At 38.6% G+C, this 24,846-nt stretch overlaps 1 protein-coding gene and 1 pseudogene across 3 annotated transcripts in view; both read left to right on the top strand.

Annotated features, from left to right (window-relative positions):
- Positions 1-2,436: 2,436 nt before the first annotated feature.
- KLF8 (KLF transcription factor 8) overlaps positions 2,437-24,846 on the top strand; it is a 72,656-nt gene continuing 50,246 nt past the window's right edge. For 2 of the 3 annotated variants that reach the window (XM_060001587.1, XM_060001589.1), the window contains exon 1: positions 20,174-20,245. In XM_060001587.1, coding sequence (XP_059857570.1) covers positions 20,174-20,245 — 72 coding nt within the window. Of the gene's footprint in view, positions 2,503-20,173; positions 20,246-24,846 lie in introns of those variants that run through there. The other variant, XM_060001588.1, reaches the window with a different exon arrangement.
- LOC132418991 (transcription factor Spi-C pseudogene) lies at positions 7,603-8,348 on the top strand (annotated as a pseudogene).

Here is a 24,846-nt window from a genome sequence, read left to right as displayed (position 1 = left end):
TTACAGAGATGATAACATCTTGTGCCTAACTTCAGGGACTTTATAGTCTAGTGTGGGCAAGCAATTATATCAACAAATATGTGCCCTGAGGTAGAGAAGGGCACAGAGGAAGCGATGGTTAGTTCTGCCTGAAGGAATTAAGTAAGGAGGGGAGATGATCTTGAATTAGTCCTTTCAAGGAGGTAGACAGAGAGCTTAGGCCATTTGAGAAAGAGAAAGAAAAGTGAGCCAAAGCATAGAGGATGGAAATAACCTGGCATTCTCAGGGATATTTAATACAGGTAAGGCCCAGGAAATCAGCAAAAGCTCTGCTGCCTGAGAGGTAGGCAGGGTCCAGATCACAGCAGATTAAAGGATGAGTCCCAGAGTGTTGCCTTGGATGTTGGGGTACATGGTGATGTCATTCAGGTGAACTACAGGAGGAATAACCGAGTTTGGGGTGGAATAAGAAGAGATGAGACAATTAGAGATTCTGCCAGCAATATCAAGTGAGTGGGCATATATGTGTTGGGAAGTACTGGGCTGTGAACCTCAGTTTTCTTATTTTTAAAAGGGGGCTTGGGAATTCCCTGGTGGCCAAAAAAATAAAGGAGGGGCTTGGAGAATATAATAGCACCTATTCTCCAGGGTTGTTATCAGGAATAAATGAGAAATGATGAATGTAAAAACACCTGGCCTAGTAACTTGTCCATATTAGGTGCTGAATACACAGTAGCTATTATTATTTCTCCTGTCTCTCTGCTCCCTCCCTCTCTCTGCTTTGTTTCTTCTCTCTTCTTTCCTCCCCTTTAAAAGAACTGTGGTAGGAAAGAGGCACTGAAAAAGGCCTGTGGTTGCCTGTGACTTCCTGGCCTCCTATTAAATGGTTTAGAGAGGGACTTTCAAGCAAGGGCAAAGAAATCCTGGAAATGTGGCTGATTTGCTATGGATTCAGCTCCGCAGGGATCTTCCACAATGCCTGGAAGAGAGGCCATCTCAGGGGTTTGAGGACTCTATTCTTAGAGGTCCGGTATTTGGGAGACTAAAAAGAATCTTTCAGTATTCACAGTTCCTTCATCTCCTCCTTCTTCCCCTCCCACCCTTTCACCCTCACCTTCTTCCCTTATATCTTGCTAGAAAATGCCCCCAGTTCCATTCTCCTTTGCTCTTTGTCTCCTCCCTGAGAAGATACTGTGACTTCGTTGTCCTTGCTAGTGTCACAGTGTTACCATGCAGAGCTAGGACTGTAAATATTTTTCAGTTGCCAGCTTTCTTGCTTTTCCCCTTCCCTATTCCTCCCTTCCTATACAGCCCCCACCCCCAATTCCCACATCCCTTTCACCCTCCCTCAGCTTAACACGCAAATGGATAGGTGACCAAACGGTGTGCTTGCAAGCCTCTTTAAGAATAAGGAACTGAATTTGTTTGAGTTGTACCTGCTGCTTCTGGAGACTGCCGCCAGGGAAAAGACCAGAGCTCTCCACGCTGGGCCCCGCCCCACCCCCTCCCTTCTCCCTCCTTGGTCTCAGCGCCCCCCTTCTCCACCTCCTTCCACTCTTCACTCTCCTCTAGTGTCCGCCTGTTCCTTTTAAGTAACTCCACCCTCAGGATAGTCACACCACTTCTCTGGTTCTAGCCGGGCAGGAGGCAAGTCACCCCACCCACTCGGGTTGCCTAGCTAGCACTGTCGGTACTGACCCTCATGAACGTGAGGTCCCCAGTGGGGCAGCTAGGTGCACCCAAGAAACCTCACTCTAGAGTACCCGCACAAGTTCTTGACGTTTTTTGCTGAAGCCCCTGTCCTAGACTGGGGTGCCCCTATGTGTTTCCACCAATCGTAGGCATTTGCCCCTCCCTTCTTTCTTTTTAGGAAGGCTTTGGAGTGTGCAGCAGCAACAACGGCAGTAAAGGGATCCTTTTGTGGTATATTCTCCTGGGTTCCTGTCTTGAAGGAGTCCTCCGCCTCAACTTTGTATTCAAGTAGTGCTTTGGGGTTTGGGCTGGTTTTCTTAGCTCTTAGCCCCGGCACTCTCCTCAAGGGTGTGTGGAGTTCAGAGGATGGGTGGAGAGTGGGTTTGGCCGGAACTGAATTGGTAGAGGTGAAAGGGGAACGGAGGATCCTCAACCTTGGCCACTTGGGCCCAGCGAACCCACTTTATTTTTAGCCGAGGAAAAGAGCTAAAAGAGCATTGCAGCAAGGGGAAGATTCTTTTCAGGAAGTCGGTTTTTCTGGCTCCCCAATTTGGGGTTGGATGCTTGAGAGCTTTGTTTCCCTTGTTTCGAGGGTGGTCCAGCTGGGTCTGAATCGACTCTGTCGGCTCTGGCCCTCCTCCTCATTTCCAGCCAGGAGAAAAAGAGGAGGTGGGGGGCCGAGAAAGAGAAGGCAAGAGCGAGCCGCCTGGCGCGCTGTCAGACAGGGGCGGGTGTGAGGGAAACAGCTGTCTTGCGATCAGGAGTATGAGCCTCTCAGAGGACCGCATGAGCTCCGGACACTTCAGGAGTCTCCAGCTAGTGACATGGGCGGTAAGTGACTCCGGAATTAGAACCCACCCAATCCCATCTCCTCCCTCTAGATTCTATCCCCCATCCCACCCCCACTCCTCACTTCTATAGGTTTTAGTAGAGGGAGTGCGGCGGGGGCGGTGGGGAGAGAAGGGTACAAACATTATGTGGAATTAAATGAAACTCAAGGGAAAATGACTTTGCTAAAGGGCTGAGCAAAGGGGGGTTCGGAATGGGAGGAGTACTTTGGGGATCCTTGTAGGAGAAATGAAGAGGGGCACGAATGGATGGATTTGTTTAATTTAATCCGCCCTGGTTTGGTGCTTTCATTTTTCCTTCAGGGGTAAGGTTTGTCTTGACTTAACCCCACACAGCCAAAGTTGCTACCAGAGAGAACGGGATTCGGAAGGCCAACGTTCCAAGGTAACCCCCCTAAATAGTAGCAGGTACCTAGATATGCTTCTAAAAGGAAGAAGAGCAGGGGCTTAATGTTTGAGCCGAGGCTATTGAAAGGCGAGGCCCTGAAGGCAGCCGCCAGGGAGGAGCTGCTTTGGGCGTGCCGGCTCTTTAAGGAGGGGCTGGGCATGGTTGGAGGAGAAAGCATAGGCCCTGCCCTGGCTCTTTAAAACGTGGCTAAGGCGGTTGGTTTGTCTGTGTAGGTGGAAGATTGGGCCGAATTGCTGGGATTGCTGGAGAGTATCGATTTGCAATGGTCACTTAGAAGAGCTGCCTTTTTGTGGGCTTTTTATGTTTAACTCTAAGAATTTGGGGGAAAATAAATCACAAAATAAATAAAACTTATTCTTTGGAAAAATAAATACAAACAGATGGTCAAGGGAACGATCCTTTATTTCCTTTTGTTCTGTCTACATTGTAAAGAAAAGCGTTTATTAAGCAGCAGTCTGATGGCACTCAATGTGATAATAACTAGGCAAAGAGAATAATCTCCAAATTTGAATTTGAAGCTGATGGAGACTATGATGGTTGGGGTAACAGGCAGATCTGCTTTGAAATCCTAATGCCACCACTTACTAGCCGTGTGATCCTAGGCATTGCTTTTCTTTACTAGAGAATGTGGAGTAATAATCTTAAAGATATTTGGGTAGATTAAATACCTTAGTGTATGTGACAGAGGCTGCCACTCCATGTATATCTTAGTTTCACTTCCTTTTCCTGCTCTGTTTGAGACTCTTTCTTTGGAGCACCGCTGATAGAATTAGTGTTTTGCTGTCCTTAAAACACCTTCCAGGGGGTGAAAGGAGACCTTGGAATATTGAATTAGCTTGCCCAAAGTCTGAAGCTAGAACATAGGTTTTGCTTGCTACTGGTTTAACATTGTTCCCACTGGACTTTAGCACCTCTGAGAGAAAGGGACACTAGCCTGCCTTTCCCATCATTCTTTGGACAACTTAACTAGGATGATATAACCAACAGGACCTTTGGACAACAGAAATCAGTGACTTACAAATGACCTCATCCCATTCTTCAGATTTTTGGGGGGCACCCTTATATATGAAGGTTTTTAATTTTTGGTGACTGTTGGGAACACAGAGAATGGGCTGGGAACAGTGTCTTCAGGTTGGTTTGGGGGGCAGACAGGCAGAAAACATAGGAAGGGAAGAAATATAAACTCAAAAGTAAAAGTGATAGGTGAATCTAGTCCATCCTCAAGACTGGACTAGTTAATGGCTCTATTTTCAGAGCTCTGGGGAGCCATAGGTACCTCTCATTAGGGCTTTCAGGATACATTCGAAAGAAAACTGGGGAAAAAACATGAACTAGATTACCACCACCATTGCTTCAACTCCCCCCAACCCCTATCATCCTAGTATATGCATCTCTGAAATGGGGCCCTTGTTGGTTCAGTTAATTGAATTCCAATAACCAAGTCACCAAGCCTAGTCTAGTCATCTTTCATCTCTCCAGATTGTGTGTATCTGGTGGTGAGGGAGATCAACCTTTTCTCATTCTGGCAGGGGCATTATTATTATGTAACACATTTATATATTCACCCTCGCCTTGAGTCAGTTCTAGTTTATTGTCTCACTTACACTGATGAATAGTAAGATTGCCTTTGGATATATAATTCATTTAGCAAATATGTGTTGGCATACTGTGTCAGGCACTGATAAAATTGTTAGAAACTCATTTTCTATTCCTCCATCTTAAATGACTTCTTTTTGCCCACCCTCCCATTTAAACCTCAATCTTCCTTCAAGTCCTATTTTAGTCCTTAGTCCCCACATAAAGCTTTCCTTATCTCCTCAGCTATTCCTTAGAAATTGTACATCACTGTCTGTTCTGCTCAGTGGATACTTATAAGTGAACTGCTTTGTAATGTACTTGTTTTTATGATTTTTTCCTTAAAACAGTATTTATAATATTCCTCTCATTATTAATCCCAAATCAAATGCCATTTGTATGAAAATTTACCTGATCCTTGCATATAGAAATAAACTCTTTTGAGTTTCCGTATCACTTTACCCACATTATCTGGAACCTACACAACTCTCTTCCCTGTATTTTGGTCATTTCTGTACATATCTAAGCCCTTACCCCATTTCTAGACAGAAAGGTGCTTGAGGATATTACTATGATTGTATCTTCAAAGTACTTACCCAATTAACTTTCCCATGTAAACACGGGGTACATATATTATAGATGATCTTCTAAGATTTAGCTCCAAAATGTCATGTTTTTGTCAGTGAAGGAAAACTTGATTGGGATGATTGACCTAGATGATCATCTAGTACAGTTGTCATCTCATTACTAAGTAGAGTGTGAATGAATAACATTGTCATATCAGGTTCATTAGTTTATCCAAAGATGATGTGAACCCTTGTCTGATGTACTTTCTGACTCTCATATAATAATGTGTTCAATTCAGGTTGTATACCTGAAGTAGGGTTTTTGTTGTATTTATTGTCCCCAACTCAGCTTTATCATCTAGCCTCAGTTTTCTCACATCTAAAATAATACAGTATTTGTGATTATAAATAATGTAAGTAAAACATTGGACTCCGTACCTAACTTCTAATACTTATTTCTTAAGTGGAGGGTCTCATCATTTTGTTACTTAGAGTAGTTTATTTTATTTAAACATTGTTTGGTTTTTGGAAAAAAGGAAGGTAATTCAGTGAGACAGCAAGCTGGATTTAAAAGTCTGTAACAAGCTTGACGCTTTGTATAAAAAATTAAAGATATCTGTGTACTTAGACAAAATAGATGTAATGTGGGCAAAGCAAACTCTGGAAGTATTAAACACTTTAAATTAAGGAGCTATAACCTAACTCTAGAGCCAAATCCAGGTATTTGATACCAATCCAGGTATCAAATCATTAGCATTTTGATATTTTGTTGTAACCTCAAACTCATCATTTCTAAAAGAGAACCCATCATTACCCCTAGACTATTCCCCTACCTCTCATTCAAGACTTCTCCTTTTCATTTACCTGGTCCCGCAATTTACCATCATCATAATCTTGGTGAAGTCACTTAAACTCTGAACTTGAGTTTTTTCATCTTTGCACTGAGGATAATAATAGAAACTACCTGATAGGGTTGCGGTAAGGAATAAATGTGCTAATTTTGTAAAGCACTTAGAAGAATGCATGATAGTGTAGTAAGAAATGGGGAAACATAGTTGTTGTGGTTCCCATATTCCATGCTCAAAATGCTGGCATCAACCTCTTCCTCAGTTTCCCTGTCTACTTGGTTGCCAAGGGCTATGTTTTTTTTTCCCTTTGTATCTGGCATCAGTTCCTTTCTTTTTATTCTAATTACCACCACTTTAATTTAGTCCAGAGGTATAACCAATTAGCCTACAGACCAAATACAGCCTACGCATGTGTTTTGTTCCCCCTAAATTGATAAAACTTTCATTTAAAAATGAATTTTAAATTAATAATGCATTATACATCCCTCAAAATTTGAAATATACAAAGTGATATACAATGAAGAGTCTCCCTCCTAGTCTTGTCCCCTAGTTGCCTCAGGCAACTAAAGTTATCTGTTTATTGGAAATTCTTCCACAGACTTTTTTTTTTTTTGCGGTATGTGGGCCTCTCACTGTTGTGGCCTCTCCCATTGCGGAGCACAGGCTCCGGACGTGCAGGCTCAGTGGCCATGGCCCACGGGCCTAGCCACTCCGTGGCATGTGGGATCTTCCCGGACCGGGGCACGAACCCGTGTCCCCTGCATCAGCAGGTGGACTCTCAACCACTGCGCCACCAGGGAAGCCCCTTCCACAGGCATTTTATGCATATCAAACAAATGAGTATTTTTTCTCCCCCTTTCCTTTTATACACGGATAGTAACTCTCTGCATATTGTTCTACACCTTGCTTTGTCTACTTAAAAATATACTTTGGAGACCTTTCCATATTTGTATGTAAATAAATATCTCATTCTCTTGTGTGACTGCATAGTTTCTCACTACATGGATGAGCCACAATTTATTTAAACAGTTTTCTATTGAATGCCATTTAAGATATTTACAAACTTTTGCAGTGTTGTTTGTAATAACAATAAAAACTTTATAAGTATGTGTATTAGTCTGCTAGGGCTGCCATAACAAAACACTATATAGACTGGGTCGCTTAAACAACAGAAATTTATTTTCTTACAGTTCTGGGGGCTGGAAGTCAAAGATCAGGGTACCAGCATGATCAGGCTCTGGTGAGGGCCCTCTTCCTGGCTTTCAGATGGCTGCCTTCTCCCTGTGTGCTCATATGACCTCTTCTTTGTGCTCCTGGAGAAAGAGAGTGAGCTCCCTGATGTCTCTTCTTATAAGGACACTAATCCCATTGGAGGAAGACCCTACCCTTATGACCTCATTTAACCTTAATTACTTCCATAAAAACCTTATCTCCAAATACAGTCACACTGGGGGTTGGGAGCTCAACATATGAATTTGGGGAGAGACACAATTCAGTCTGTAGCAGTAGGTCAATTTGCCCAGACCCACACTTTTAAAAAATGGTTGATTGCCAACATTTGAAAAATCATACTTTGAAGGGTGTTGCCAACCTGCGCTTCAGAGGGGAAAGTTATTTCCACCTGGAGTATACCTAAATGTTAGATTGGCCTCAGATTGACAGAATTGTCAATTTATTAATGAAGCATGGCTTGTTTTGAACAAGACAAGCTGGATCAAGCATTTGAAGATGCTTTTGAAGTACTGAGGCAACATTCAACTGGTGATCTTCAGTACTCCTCAGATTACAAAAATTACCTGGCTTTCATCAACCACTGTTCTCATGTCAGAGGAAATTCCAACAGCTATGGTGTGCTGCCCACAGAGGAACCGGTCTACAATTGGAGAACAGTAATAAACAGTGCTGTGGACCTCTATTTTGAAAGAAATATTCATCAGTTTCTGTAGAACATCCCTGAAAACCAGCTGGTGCAACCTACTCTTCTCCAGCAAAAGGGAGGAAAAGGCAGGAAGAAGCTCTGACTGTTTGAATACCTTCATGAATCCCTGTGTAATCCCGAGATGGGTCTTGTATTCAATGGATAGATCAAACCAAAGGCATCTTTCAGTTTGTATCAAAAAACAAAGAAAAACTTGCCCAAATTTGGGGGAAAAGAAAAGGCAACCAGAAGACCATGACTTACCAGAAAATGGCCAGAGCACTGAGGAATTATGGAAGAAGTGGGGAAGTCATCAAAATCCGGAGAAAGTTAACTTACCAATTCAGTAAGGCCATTCTCCAAAGACTGTCTCCATCTCATTTCTTGGAAGAAGAGATCTTCTACTCACAGTACGTTCAACCTGATCAAGGATACCTCAGTTTAAATAACTGGAATGCATATTATAATTATACATTCGCCACTTACCATGATCTAAGTCACCCTGACTGCTAAATATACTCTTATATATCAAAATTTTCTGGCATCAGAAATCCCTACAAGTTTTAGGATTTTTCTCTGAAAGCAAATACTGAAAAACAAAACAAAAAAACCCAAACTTAATTATTGCTATCTTTTATGAAGTAGCATATAATCTATACTAACTTGGTGAAAAATTTTGCCAGTGAACAACTTTAAAATGATCAAGTCCCATTTGAAAATATAGACTAAATGTCCTTCCTTTTACTATTGTCTATGTAATACTTCCTTCTAGATTAATAATGCTAGTGGAGAGGCTTTGATTTACATATTGATGTAAACATTATTTTCCTGTCATACACACAGACAAAAAAAATCATTCTAACATGTATCCAACAGCTTTTGCAACAAAACAAAAAATGATTGCCTGTGATAGTGTTCCTGCTAAATTACATTCATGGCTTTAAAAATTTCAGTGACTGAAACTAGAACTACTATATGATCCAGCAATTCCACTCCTGGGTATACATCCAAAGAAAATGAAAACACTAATTTTAAAAGATATATGCACCCCAATGTTCACAGCTGCATTTTTTTTTTGGCCACACTGCTCAGCTTGCAGGATCTCAGTTCCCCAACCAGGGATTGAACCCAGGTCTCTGCAGTGAAAGCGCAGAATCCTAACCACTAGACTACCAGGGAACTCCCATAGCAGCATTATTTATAATAGCCAAGGTATGGAAGCAACCTAAGTGTCCACCAACAGATGAATGGATAAAGAAGACGTGGTATATGTACACAATGGAGTACTACGCAGCCATAAAAAAGAGTGAAATTTTGTCATTTGCAACAACATGGATGGACCTGGAGGGTATTATGCTTAGTGAAATAAGTCAGGGAGAGAAAGACAAATACTGTATGTTATCATTTATATGTGGAATCTAAAAATTGAAACAAACGAATATAACAAAATAGAAACAGGCTTAAAGATATAGAGAACAAATTAGTTACCAGTGAGGGGAAGGAAGGAGGGAGAGGGCAAGATAGGGGTGGAGGATTAAATGGTACAGACTACTATGTATAAAATAAATAAGATACAAGTATGTAATGTACAGCACAAGGAATATAGCCAATATTTTATAATAGTTTTGAATAGAGTATAATCTAGAAAAATATTGAATCACTATGTAGTACACCTAAAACTAATATAATATTGTACATCTGAAACTAATATTGTAAATCAACTATATTTCTATAAAATAAATAAATAAAAAGTAAAAACTTAAAAAAAAATTAAAAATCATACTTTACTTAAAACTCTAGAATTCCAGCTTCTCTTAAATAATCAGAAGATACCAACCCATATTCCCTCTTGTCAACAATTGCCTGGAGTTGGTGAACTGCTTCCTCCTTTCCCTTTTAGACAGGACATGTGTTCTCAGTTCACCATATTTCCTATCTGGCCTAGGTGATCTTAACCTGCCTGACCCCTCTAGGTATTGAGTTTGTGACACCTATGTAAGCTCTTACCATGATACACATAAGGTATTCCAATAGTTTCTAGTTCTACCTTGGTTCTTTGGCCTTCTCTATTCTGTAGACCACTACCTGAATATGTTCTCTAAAACACATTTTAAAAATTATGCCACTTTCCTTTGCTCCACAATCATTTACTGGGTGCCTAAAAAGTTCCAGGCATTATGCTAGAAGCTGGGGTTAGAGTAGTGAACAATTTAGATGGGACCCTTGCCTTCACAGAGTGTATAGTCTACTCTTCCTCTCTTCTGGATTTCCTTTCTGTCTCTTCTTGACCAAGCTTAGTTCCTCAAGGCTGACCTCACCACAGACCATTTCTTTGGAATTTTTTCTGACTATTCTACTTTCAGTTATTTCCTCTTGTAATTAGTGTTCCTAGCTTCAAATCATAATTAATCACTTTAGCATCTATTATCTTGTAATATTTAGTTGTTATTGCTTTATGCATAGTTATATCTCACTACATAGACTTGGCAGCTCAGATCTCTACAGGGCCCAATAAAATGACAGAAGCATGTCCTGTATAAAGGGGGCAGCCATTTATCAACTCCAGGTAATTTTTCTCTTGTGCCAATGTAGATTCCATGTTGTAAGATCTCTCAACTTTTTCAGAAAAGCAAGAAATGGAATTTTTTAAAAAATATTTATTTATTTATTTGGCTGTGTCGGGTCTTAGTTGTGGCATGCGGGATCTTTCGTTTTGGTGTGCAGGCTCTTAGTTGCGGTGTGTGGGCTTCTCTCTAGTTGTGGCACATGGGCTCAGTAGTTGCAGCGCACAGGCTCCAGAGCACGAGGGCTCAGTAGCTGTGGCACGTGGGCTCTCTAGTTGTGGCGCACGGGCTCTAGAGCGTGTGGGCTTAGTTGCCCTGAGGCATGTGGGATCTTAGTTCCCTGACCAGGGATCTTACCCATGTCCCCTGCATTGGAAAGTAGATTATTAACCACTGGGCCACCAGGGAGGTCCCAAGAAATGGAGTTTTTTAAAAAAGAAATCTGCTTTTAAAGGAGAATGTAAAAAAAGAGAAAAGAATATATATATATATATAAAGAATATATATATAATATATATATATAACTGAATTAGTTTGCTGTACACCTGAAACTAACACATTGTAAATCAACTATATTTCAATAAAAAAAATTAAAAATAAATAAATAAATAAATATAAGGGTGAGGGAAAATAAAAGATTATCAGCTAATTTGATTTTATTTTTTTAACATCACAGTGAGAACCAGGCCAGCATCTGCAGTGGGCTGCCAATTTTCTCTATCTGACCTACACTGCAAAACTCCCAGAATGTAGAGACCAGGTGGAAGCTTGGTACTATCTGCTCCCCCTCTTGTATATATACACACAGTATCTACTACAGCGTTCGCTATTTAATAAGTTATCTATAAAGACTTGGTTATCATCAGTAAGTTCCTCTTTAAGTCAACTGTAATCTCCAATAATAATATAGCAGTTCTGTTTTCTCCTAATACCTAACATGTGCCTTTGAAGGCAATTATCAGGACAGCCTTCCTTTCCCTTACTTCCTTTTTTCCAAATGTAACCATCCAAATTCCTTGACCTAGCTCCATGTTTTTTCTTTTAAAAAAATTTTCATTTATTTCTCTAGAGTTTCTTTCATTCTTTTCTGCAATTCTCTTCCATTTCATTTCCGTTGAAATACAAACACAAACAAGGTACAATATCCTCAGAAAGGTCTTCACAATACTGAAGAGAGACTTAACTTTTATTTATTTGAGGATGATTATTCCAGCTCTGTTGTCTCTTTCTGTGCTGTCAATGATTTAGCTGTTTCATCTTCAATTAGAATAAGAATGTGTGATATGAATCTATTCATTTTCTTTTTTAAAAAACTAGTTCTGATAAATATGTACAATATAGCTCCTCCAGTTTTTTGTAGCGAGATCCTAGAATCAATATGGAGCCTTGAAAATAATAATAATGATTATTGTTATTGGTACCTTCATTTACATGACCTCTGTAGGTCCTATAAATTGAGATGGTCCAGGATTCTTATAAGACTTGGTGCTCTTGAGCCAGGTAGATCAGGCAGTGAGTGGAGAGACCATTCAAAAGAGAAAGTCTCTGCCCTTAAGCACTGTACTAAGCATGGGCAAAGACCACTGTGTTGTACATTCTTTTTGGTTGCTGGAGTGGCACCATGTTTAATTTGTTGGAGGAGACTGTTGCATGAAACAATAGTATAAAGTAATGAAGTGGATTGCATGAGATTTTACATGATGGTGCAGAGCAGTGAGCTTGTATTGCTGTGGCTTTTTGTCCTTTTTCTAAACCAATGCCTCAGTGCCAAGCTGGAGCTCTGTATTCCTAGAGGTTTTGTCTGATGATTAACATCACAGTTAGTGGGAATCTTTTAATATTCTTTTCAGATGTTCAATAGTAGAGCATACTGCTAATGTATAAAAAATATCCAGTATTATTATTTTCAACATCATCAAACTATTTCAAAGTGCAGGATAGTAGCAATTACTTTAAGGGAGAAAAAGAGTGTTGCTATCAGACATCATCCCTGGATTCAAATCCCAGTAATTTACCAGCTATGTGACCTTGAGATTACTTAATTTTTCTGAGTCTGTATTTATTCATGTGCATAATGGAATCAACAGTAGTACCTACCTCACAGAGATTGTGAAAATTAAATATGTCCCTTTGGAAATGCCATGGGAATGAAATGATATCTGGGATTTGCCTAAAAGTAGCCATTGAGGTGGAGGAGTGAGTTGGGAGTACAAATGAAACAAGATTTTCCATGAGCTGAAAATCACTGAAACTGGGAATAGGTGGGAACAGGTACATGGGATTCATCTTTACTTTTGTCCACATTTGTGATCATACAAAATAAAAAGTTTTTTTTTTAATGCTGTAGGAGTGAACTCAATTTTGCCTAATGGTTTGTGGAGAAATTAATTGTCTTTCTTGATATCAGCTTCACAGATTAAGCAGAAACTTGGAAAACTATAGCTCTTTCATAGATGTCCTCTGTCATATATCATAGAGTATTATGGAAGAGATCTGAAAAGGGCTAAGTAGTTTACTCAAAATGACATTCCTAGATAACAGTGAACTAGAACCCAGGTCTCCAGCTCCTAGGTAAAAGATTTTCCCATTGTTCATGCTGCTTTCTTTAACTATAGCACTTTTAACATAAGTTCTATCAGTTTCTTGCATGTAAGATTATTTTTAAAAAATAAATTTACCTGTTTGATGGAAGACAACGGAACTAGTTCTAGAAATCTGAGGTTAATTTATACAATACTTTTAAATCTGTTCTTTCAGTTGATCCTCTCAATGATCCTGTGAGGTTCACAGTGACCTTGTGAGCAAGAATTATTTCTACTGTCTGTATTAAGTGATGGGACTTGTCCAAAGTTATTCAACAATTTGGTAATTAAACTAGAACTAAAACTCAGGCCTGGAGTTCATTGAACCTCAAATCCACTAGTTTTAGACATTTATAATAATTCCCTTTAGATTTCTTCTTTTCCAGAATCAAGAATCTTAATCTCTAGCACATTCCAGGGTGATTTTTTCTTTCATGCATATTTGGGTTTCTCTGTGGAAAAGAAAGTGGAGCTTAACATCAGCATCTGGGGGGAATGAAAGTGGCTGAAAGCACTGGAAGGCTTGCAGGTGATCCTGTAGATCATGAACTCATGTGAGAATGGAGATAAACATATAAAAATTCATAAGATTAGGTATTGTTATTGTGAGTGGTTTGGATCTTTAAAATGTGACTGTATGTATTGTACATATTTTTATGTACTTTAGTTTTGGATTTTCTGACAAAAGTATTCCTAAAAACTTATATGGAGATTTCACATTTACACCTTATAAAGAAATTTTATATGTGTTATCACGATGGTCTTCATAACAACCCTCTGAGGGGTAGGGCCAAGCTGATATATCTCTATTTTGCAGATGAGAAAACTGAGGCATGGAAAAGTCAAATGGCTTGCCCAAAGTCATACAGCTCTTTTCTGGTGTTTCTTATCACCTTATCTTTTTATTACCTCACATTACTTCACTGCTTCAAGCTTAGCGGGCTATTGTAGTAATGATGCAATACTGTTTCTTTCTTTCACGTGGTATGTGCTGTCAGTCTTCAGTTTTTTTGTGGTAATATGTTATTTCCTCTTAAATTCATGTTGTTGTTTTTTTTAAACATTTCAGTTGCCCCTACTGAAATCTCGCTCAGGAAAGCTGAGAAAACAAGCTGCAGGCATTTCTTGTCTTGGAGCCACTTCTGAGTACCTGCTCTGGTGGTGATTCCTATACTTTGGACTAAGTACCTCAGACACCCTCCATATTTTGTGTATGTTGAGTCTCTTGAATAGAAAACTCATAGTGAGCTACCTGCTGAGATGCCACAAGTGGAGATTCTTTGAGTTTGGGTTGTCCAGTCGTTCCTATGGTGATAGGTATGACCCTGTTTGGAAGAAATGAGAGAAAATGGAGGATCTTGCAATCCCCTTTTATTAAGTATTTATTTTTCTAGCAACCATTTACCCCCCCCATTATGTAATCTTCAAGCAGAGGTTGGGAGATCTCACTGGCACCCAGGTCATGGAGCATTATAGCTTCATTATAGCTCTAGACTGCTGAGGTTCATATCTCAGTTCTACCATTTACTAGCTGGGTGATTTGGGGATAAGCTACCTCATCTCTCTGTCTCAGTTTCCTCATTTTAAAAATGGGGAAATAATGTGCCCATTCCTAGAATTATGAGGATTAAATCAGCTAATATAAGTATTTGTTCTTTTAGCCGCACTGTACCTAGCACATAGTAAGTACTCAGTGACTGTTGGTAATTATTGTTCTTTTATCACCGTTCTATTGTTAATGTCATGCTCAGAGTAGCCTCAATCTTGAAGGTTTTCCCAGAGACCCATTGTAAAACTCTCTATTCCCCTGGAAGTTATATAATTAAACTGTCTGAAAATATATGTGTATCTAGTTGTCCTTTAGTTACCTTTTTCTAATATAAAAGACATAAGAAATACTATTTTAAAAATACCTGGGACTTCCCTGGTGGCACAGTGGTTGAGAGTTCGCCTGCTGATGCAGGGGACACGGGTTCGTGCCCCGGTCCGGGAAGATCCCGCATGCCGCGGAGCCGCTAGGCCTGAGAGCCATGGCTGCTGAGCCTGCGCGTCTGGAGCCTATGCTCCGCAATGGGAGAGGCCATGACAGTGAGAGGCCCGCATACCAAAAAATAAAAATAAATAAATAAAAATTAAAAATAAAAAAAAATACCTATAATCTCAAAACCCTAAAACATTGATTTTCATTTTTCAAGCAATTCCAGAATTTCTTATGGGTCAGAGGCTGAAAGTGCATGATTTCTCAAGATCTTCCAAAATAATTAACTTGTTGTCCTTAAACTTGTTTTTCTTTTAGCAAGCAGTTTTCTAGAAATAAGGTGCTCACCAGATTTGGGATATTAGAAAGTATTTTGGGAGCACTGTAATTTGAGTTAGAGGATAAGAGTTCCGGTTCTGACTCCATCACTGCTAAAATATGTGACCTTGGTCCTCCAAATTCATTATCTGTAAAATGGGAATGATATATGAAAGCTGTCCATTTCCCTATTGTAAAGCTATGTAGATGCACATGAGGGATTATTATTTGTATTGTCAACATGCTCTGTCTTGTTAAGTACTAGGTACCTTCATAGGTCAGTGTCAGGATTCCCAAAGCTTTGTTTTCTTTTGTATTGATAGTTGTAGGCTCCAGTCACTCTGCTCTGCTTCCCTCCTTATAGGCTTAACTTCTCACTTCATCCCTAGACACTTTTTTCCTCCTCAGTGCTGGCCAAAGAGTGGGATGTGTTCTTACTAGTCAGTCACCTGCTCCTGTCCCTTGGAGGCACTGTTCACTTTCATAAAACAAGCAGATCACTGTGGAAAACAGTGGGTAACAAAATAAACTTCGAACATGACAAAGGTAGTATAATCTTATGAAATTTCTATGGTCATGGTCCCTGAAGCATCGTTTGTGAGGTTCTACATATATGAGATGTTGACCTGCTGTGGATAGGGCTCAGTCCTCCTCGCTCTCGCCTCCTTTATTTCCTCCTCCAGTACTCCCTTCCTTAGAAGAAGGACCAAAAAGTCCAGCTTCTAGACCTTTTCTGGGTTTTTTTGGCAGTGCCACTCGGCATGTGGGATCTTAGTTCCCCAACCAGGGATTGAACCCCGTGGCCCCACCACCACCACCACCCTGCAATGGAAGCACGGAGGCTTAACCACTAGACTGCCAGGAAAGTCCAAGAAAGTCCAGCTTCTAGACACAAAGGCTTGAAAAGCCAATTCAAGCAGAATAATGGTTATTATCTTAAGTAGGTAACTTGCATTTCTGAAGCTCTCCTGCCTGTGTGATTCACATCTCAGTGGCCCAGGACATACCCTAACCCCGTTTGGGTATTTCCTGACCAATTATCTCACAGTTTCTGAGCAGCTGTCTAGTCTCAGACACTTAGAATAGCAACTCCAACTCTAGAGAAAAGCGAAAGGTTTATAAAGCCCTTTAAAAAAATCCCTGAACTTTCTTTAACTGTTCTGTAAGCCCTAATTTCCTTCTGTTTTACATTTTGTCTGGCAAAATATTAAAGTAAACTTTTTTTTTAAAAAAAGAGAAGCTTATACACCTTCCTGATAGCTTTCCCTTTACTCATTTTTTACCAACATTTAAAGTGTTATCCTGGGTTATCTAATGGCTATTCCATTTGGCTGTTCTATGGAGAGTACGTTAACCAGAAATGGCTGAGACATTCCTGATTGTCAGCTATCCTCCTTGTGCAATTTGACTAAAATATTTGTGATATGGGTGGGACAAAAAGTATTTTTCAGACTCCTTGATTATTGCTATTAAATAATATTATTTTATATTATAATATTTTGCCATTAAATAACCACTCTTATTCCCATGATCATTCATTCACTGGACATTAGCACATTGTATAGAGGAAGTACTCTGCTAAAAGAAAGGGATACAGAGAAGAACAAGACGAGGTAACTATTGTGGGGCTCACCTTATGGTAAGGGAAACAGACAATGCCTGTGTGCCAGGTACTGTTTTAAACATTTGAACACATATTAAATTGATAAATCCTATGAGCTGGTACTATTATTATTCCCATTTTACAGTTAAGGGAACAAAGGAAAACTTGCCCAAAGTCTTATTGTTAAGAAGTTGCAGAACCAGGATATGACCCTAGGCAATGTGATATATGGACTAGAAGGGGAAGTGGCTGCAAGTTGAAGGTCTAGGTTTAAGAGATATTTCTGAAGTAGAATTTATGCTGCTGATAACCAATTGGCTGGAGATGGAGAGAGAAGGGTCAAAGGTGACTGACCCTCAGTCACTGAGACTGAGAATGTGTTGATAGTGGTGCTAAACAATTTAGATTGTAAATATAGGAGGTGGAGAAGGTTTGTAAGCACGTTGAGTATAAACAACCTGTCTGATTCCTAGGAGCTATTCTTCTGGGCCAGAGAGAAAGAGAGATTCTGGCCATCAACAATAATAATTGTGGTGATGATAACAATAGCTAATTATATTGAAAACTTTTTATATGCCAAGAACTATTTTAAGTGAGTTTACATGTACTAATCCATAGAATCCTCACATTTACCCTATGAAATCAATGTCATTTCCCCTACCTCTACGCAGGTAGAGAAACTGAGGTTCACAGGGGCTAAACATCTTGTCAAAGTCACTCTGCTTCCTCAACCCTGTTGTTTCATAATCCATAGGAATTGAGGAAGACCAGATAGAAGAGGGCTCTTTTTTTTTTTAACATCTTTATTGGGGTATAATTGCTTTACAATGGTGTGTTAGTTTCTGCTTTATAACAAAGTGAATCAGTCATACATAAACATATGTTCCCATAGAAGAGGGCTCTTGTAAGTGAGGGCTCTTGTAAGTTGTCCTGGCTAGAAATAACAAGGCTTAGTTGAACCCACGTCCCCTGCATTGGAACCACCAAGTTAACCAAGTTAACCACTGAACCACCACCAGGGAAGTCCCCTCCCCTCCTTCTTAAAATCAGAAAAGGCTGCCCTCTCTGGCATCTCATACTTCACAGTTAATTACACTTCAAACATCTCTCATACATAACCTCTCTAATTTTCTTTTATTCTTTCCCACTCTTGTCCAACTCCTGTACTTGAGAAAACACACTTCATTTTCCTTTTCTGTCATTCATCAAAAACTTTCAGAAATGTATTGAACACCTACCATGTGCAAGACACTATTCTAAGCCCTTGAAATACATCACTGAAAAAACAATCAAAGATGAAAATCTCTGACTTCAAAGAGCTTACAGTCTAATGGAAATTAGAGTTTTCTGCATCTGACTTCTAGTGTGCTTATGCCTTACTATGCTTCTTCCTTCATTAACCCCAACCCCTACCCCTAAAAAGGCTTCATAGAAGCCTTAGGACTCTGCAGAGAACAATTTTAAATCTTTTAATTTTAAGTTGAGGCTTAGAAAAAAATGCCTTGACAAAGATTATAAGATATAATTCCTGGGCATCTAACTCCCGGGTCAGTGCTCTCTGCTATACTTGCTGACTCTCCATGTCTGGTTGACCCAGATCTAAAACTGATAACAATGTGCCTAGTATAAACTCTGACACATAGTAATATGCATAAATATTTAGTGAATGATGAATGTATATGTGAGCAGTTCTACTCATATACTTAGATTGAAGAAAAGAAATTGTGTTTTGAGATAAAATTGGAGATATTTTAGAGTGTCAGAATTCTCCAAATTCTTTGATTGTGGCTCAGAAATTTTCCTCATAATCTCAATAGCAGATTCATTGTGTGTTATTGCCTATCTCATTAGAACTGGTTTCCTCAATTCCTGACAGTTAATAAATAAAGGAGTTATTTATAAGTTTATCTTTTACTTTTTTGTGTGACTGTATTATAATTTGTATCCTTGCAGGTTGTTCATTTGCTGTATTTTAACTGCATTAGGTCTTAAAAAGGATATTGTGAAGTGACCTGTAAAATGAACATTTCTATGGGTAAATGTAGTTGACATCCAAAACAATTAACTGATTTATGGACTGTCTTTTGAAATGCAACCAAGTCATAAATGAGGAAACTAATTGTAATTGACTTGGAGACAGTGTAATCTGAAATCTGACCAATTAAGTCAAAAGCAAGCTATGAATTCATCTTTCTTACCCAATGTTTTCGTCTCTGATGAATGTAGATAAATCAAAGGAAATCTGGTTGAAGAGGTGCTGGTAGGTACTAATGATGGAAATGATCGTGATGGTGTAGGGCAGCTGAATGAAGCCACCAAGTGTTTACTTTCATAAGAGGAAAAAGTAAACACTTGGTGGCTTCATTCAACTGCTCTATGCCATCACAATCATTTCCTTAACTTGGGATTTCTGGTTTTCTTTAATTAACAGTAATCTTTTGATGTTCCAACTACCTGCCCTTTGTTGCAAAGCTCCTATATATCCTAGCTCCTCCCTCACCTCCTCAGAGCAGTTCTCTCAGGGTTACTTGAGATGCTGCCTCCTGGGCTTGAAGTTCTAAAATTTCCTGCCAAATAAAGCGTAACTCTCAACTTTTAGGTTGTGAGTATTGTTTTAGTTGACTATATATATATATATATATATATATGGATAGAGAGAGAGAGAGAGAACTGAATCACTATGCTGTACACCTGAAACTAACATGACATTGTAAATGAACTATACTTCAATTAAAAAAACACTAAAAAACAGAAAATAAAAACAAAATAAAAAAGAGGAAAAAGTATCTAAAAAGGAAATTAAAAATTGCTTATATTAACCCCACTTGGCTTGTATGTTTAAGAGAAGTAGGAAGATAAAATGCTTCTTTAGAGAGATTCGGCGCTGATGTGTAAGCAAGTTCATTAGGGTAAATATCCACACAGGAGCATGGAACTCTTTAGAATGAGAACTAGGCCAGGAAGGGGAGGATTCTGGAAACTATGTAGCTATGATGATATTCCTGTGAAGGTAGTACTAGTTGGACAGGTTGGAAGAAACAGATTCACGTGCATACAGGATGTGAGGGGAGTAGGCAGCTAGTATTGCTGGGGACCAGTCAGAGCTATCTTGGTGAGTAGAATATGTAAATTAGAGTGTTGTCCAAATACTGACTTCTCAGTATCTAGTAAGTCCTGAAAAATAATGTTCATAGAATACAAACAGGAGTAACCAGGCGTAAATGGCATACTGTATGCGTATAGTGGGTTAGATTTTATTTTTAAATTATCTTTCCCTTGATTCTTTTCCAGATATGGATCAACTCATAAACAACTTGGAGGTCCAACTTAATTCAGAAGGTGGCTCAAAGCATATATTCAAACAGGTCAGTTATCAAGAAAATGAGATACTAATATTGAGCCATAATAGTGTTGAGTATCTGGTAATTGTCATAGAGCTGAAGCTCATTTTTCTTTCTAACAACATGTTGGGAGCTGAGAAGGGGTGAATGAAGGGAGGTTTCCAGGAGGTACCTGGATGCCTGGGTTTCTGGTTCAAATAGGGAGTAAATCTGGCGTAAAAGAAGCATAGCCTTTGGGATCAAGGCTATAGGGACAAGATTAGACACTTCATAGACAACAGCAGTCATTTATCTAGCACTAGTTCATATTTGGGACACTCTGAAGACTAAATGCAATGTCTTATTTAATCCTCACAATAACTGTTGGATAGTGTGTTAGGGATCTCCAGATAAACAGAACCACCAGAATGTGTATTTCTCAATTTCTCTCTATCTATAGAAATACATAAAATATGTATCTATCTATATCTATCTACTGTATCTATATCTATCTGTCTATATATATAATTAATATATATATTATATAAATATATATCTTTACATATAAAATAAAAATATATCTATAGCTATAGATCTATCCAAATATATCTATCTACCTATCTATAAAGAATGTTTAAATATTTATTTTATTGAAGTATAGTTGATTTACAATGCTGTATTAATTTCTACTGTACAGCGAAGTGATTCAGTTATACATACATATATATATATATATATATATATATATATATATATATATATATATACACATTCTTTTTCATATTCTTTTCCATTATGGTTTATCACAGGATACTGAATATAGTTCCCTGTGCTATACAGTCTTTGTTGTTTATTCCTTCTATATATAAAAGTTTCCATCTGCTAATCCCAAACTCCCAATCCATCCCTCCCCCACCCTCTCCCCCTTAGCAACCACAAGTCTGTTCTCTATGTCCCAGATATATGCCCAGGAGTGGGATTGCAGGATCATATGGCAACTCTATTTTTAGTTTTTTTGAGGAACCTCCATACTGTTTTCCATAGTGACTGCATCAGTTTACACTCCCACCAACAATGTAGGAGGGTTCCCTTTTCTCTACACCCCAGAGAGAGAAAGATTTTAAGAAATTGGGCTCACATGATTATGGAATCCTAGTGTATCCAAAATCTGATGGGGTAGGCTGCTGAGCTGGAGAGCCATAGAAGTTTTACAGTTCTAGTCCAAAGGCAGACTGTTGGAAGAATTTGTTCTTCCTTGGAGATCAGTCTTTGTTTATTGAAGTCTTCAAGTGATTGGATGAGGCCAACTCACATTATGGAGGGTAATCTGCTTTATTCAAAATTCAATGATTTAAACGTTAATCTCACCCAAAAAAACTTCTTCACAGAAACATTCAGAATAATGTTTGACCAAATATCTGGGCACCTGGCCCAGCCAAGTTGACACATAAAATTAACCATCACAGATATGTATTCTTAATGTTCCCATTTTACAGATAAGAAAGTTGTGACCTTGGGCATTCCCGAACAAGGATTCAAAACAGATTACCTGGTTTTTACAGCTAAGCACTCTGTGTTAGATGTTGAAGTCCCATCTTGCTCAGGGTTGAGTTCTAATGTTATTGCATAAGTGAAAACCAAACACAGTCAAAATTATCCTTGAAAATCCCTTAAATTGCCTGTAAAATTGAGCATACAGTTTTGTGTATCCAGTACTGATCTGTTTCTTTACTTAAGTCACCAGATAAAGTATCTGGCTGACATTTAGGGGTCATATTTTAGAAAAAAAATGTTTTTAATCATTAAATGCTTTGCCTTTGGTGTACAATTGAATTTGTTTGTTACATGTGCATATGGATGAGATGCCCTTATACTGTTTTAATGACATTAAATCCAATGCAATGTCTTATTTACCTTACTTGTAGCTGTTGCCATTTAGGAACTATTAGCACGTCAAAAGTTGCTAATTATTGCAAAACTTCTGCTGGTTGCTGGTGCTTTGTTGTAGTAAATACTAAGAGGAAGCTGAGTATAAGTGTTAGATAAAAATCGATTAAACTTGTAATAAAAAAATTCAGTGAAATGTTGTCAAGCATGCATAGCTATCTCATTTTGAAATCTCAGTACACCTAAATACAATTCGAAAAATGTTTTTCCATGTGTTAAGTAGAGTAAGGTTCCAAAATTTGAGGTCACTTTGAAATTAGTGCAATGTATAGAAAATTCTGGATAGTAGATAATCTAAGCATTTTTTGTTTTGTTTGTTTCTTGCCATTTCCAAGATATCTTGTTTTTAGTAAAGCTAGGGTACTTGTGGTACATGACCAGAAAACACTAACCATGTCCCAGGCCCAGAGCTTGTGTTCTATAACAGTACAATGCTGGCAACATCTTAGTGGGCAGAAGCCTCCTAGTTTGGTTCATTACATGATTTGTTTATGTCATGAGGTAGGATTGGTGGATGGATGTCTAGCTCAGTACACACATCCTGCTCTCACTTCTTTGAATTCCTACATCACCATACCATATAATGAATGAGTACTTGCTTGTCACCTGCCCTTTGTTTATGGTTTCTGATTATTTCCCAGAAGTAGGATTTCTTGGAAAAAATGTATGAGCATATTTAAGGTTCATATTGTATCATACATATCTTCCCCCCTCCAACTTAATATTGTTAACATTTTGGCACATATTTTCACATAGTTGAATATATTCTCTCTCTTTCTCTGCCTCTCTCTCTGTGATTCTCTCCCTCTCTCTCTCTCTTTCTCACTTATTACCTTTGAAAGTAACTTGCATCAAGAAACTTCAAGCCTAAATAATTCATCATGCATCACTTACAAATAATGACATTCTCCTACATAATTACATCAATACTAATATACCCAGGAAAATTAACAATGTTTCTATAATATTACATAAATGGGTCATTCATTTCTCAATGGTTGTCAGTGACACATTTTCCCATACCATTCTTTCTTTCTGGAATGTGTTTCATTCAGCCTGTTTAATTTACCAAATCCCACACTTTCTGTAGGACCCAAATTCTAATTTCATCTCTTCCATAAAAAACTTCCATTGATAACCCCAACTCTCACTAATCTCTAGTGCCCTGAACTCCTGGAATGCTAAATTATCTGTATCAGTCACTCATGTGGCTCTGCTTATTACTTGTTTTCTAATTGTCAAGAGCTTCATGTAAATATCTCATCTACACAGTGATATTCTTTGTCTCCCAAACTTCAGTTACTTGTGTACCACTTTCACAATTTCTGCCATATCCTTATCATCAATATTATTTACTTACTTAAAAAATTAGATCAGTAAAAATAAATACATACCTATATTAGTTTTGTCCTAAGCAGTCTGGAGAATTTTGGGTTTGATGTGGGGTATTAGTTTCCTAGGGCTGCCACAACAAATTACTGCAAATTGGGTGGCTAAAAACAACAGAAATTTACAGTTCTAGAGGCCAGAGGTTCAAAATCAAGGTGTTTTGAGTGCCTCAAACCATCCCAAGGCTCTAGGGAAGAATCCGTTCCTTGCCTTTTACACCTTCTGGTGGATGCAGATGTTCTTTGACTTGTGGCCTCAGCACTCCAATGTCTGCATGCTTCTTCATATTGATTTCTTATCTGAGTTTCTATGTGTGTCTCCTCTGTGTGTCTTTTTTTTTTTTTTACATCTTTATTGGAGTACAATTGCTTTACAATGGTGTGTTAGTTTCTGCTTTATAACAAAGTGAATCAGTTATACATATACATATGTTCCCATATCTCTTCCCTCTTGCGTCTTGCTCCCTCCCACCCTCCCTATCCCACCCCTCTAGGTGGTCACAAAGCACTGAGCTGATCTCCCTGTGCTATGCGGCTGCTTCCCACTAGCTATCTATTTTACGTTTGGTAGTGTATATATGTCCATGCCACTCTCTCACTTTGTCACAGCTTACCCTTCCCCCTCCCCATATCCTCAAGTCCATTCTCTAGTAGGTCTGTGTCTTTATTCCTATCTTACCCCTAGGTTCTTCATGACAATTTTTTTCCTTAAATTCCACATATATGTTTTAGCATATGGTATTCGTCTTTCACTTTCTGACTTACTTCACTCTGTATGACAGACTCTAGGTCCATCCACCTCATTACAAATAGCTCAATTTCGTTTCTTTTTATGGCTGAGTAATATTCCATTGTATATATGTGCCACATCTTCTTTATCCATTCATCTGATGATGGACACTTAGGTTGTTTCCATCTCCTGGCTATTGTAAATAGAGCTGCAATGAACATTTTGGTACATGACTCTTTTTGAATTACGGTTTTCTCAGGGTATATGCCCAGTAGTGGGATTGCTGGGTCATATGGTAGTTCTATTTGTAGTTGTGTGTCTTTTATAAGGATATTTGTTATTGAATTTAGAGCCTGCCCAAATAATCCAGGAGAATCCCCTAATCTGGGGATTAGGACATGAACATATCTTTTGGGGGAACACCATTCAGCCCACTACAATTTGTTATGTATATACTTTTTCTAATATGTAATAAATAAATATATAACTATTTAAATAAAATAATTTATCTATGCACCAACCAAAAACAATCTTATATGCTCTGAGGAAGAAAAAATGTTTCATCTTATTATCAAATACCT

Source organism: Delphinus delphis, chromosome X, assembly GCF_949987515.2.
Source record: "Delphinus delphis chromosome X, mDelDel1.2, whole genome shotgun sequence".
Lineage (NCBI taxonomy): Eukaryota > Metazoa > Chordata > Mammalia > Artiodactyla > Delphinidae > Delphinus > Delphinus delphis.
The sequence above is the reverse complement of the archived record's forward strand: the minus strand, read 5'-3'. Positions and strand labels throughout refer to the sequence as shown.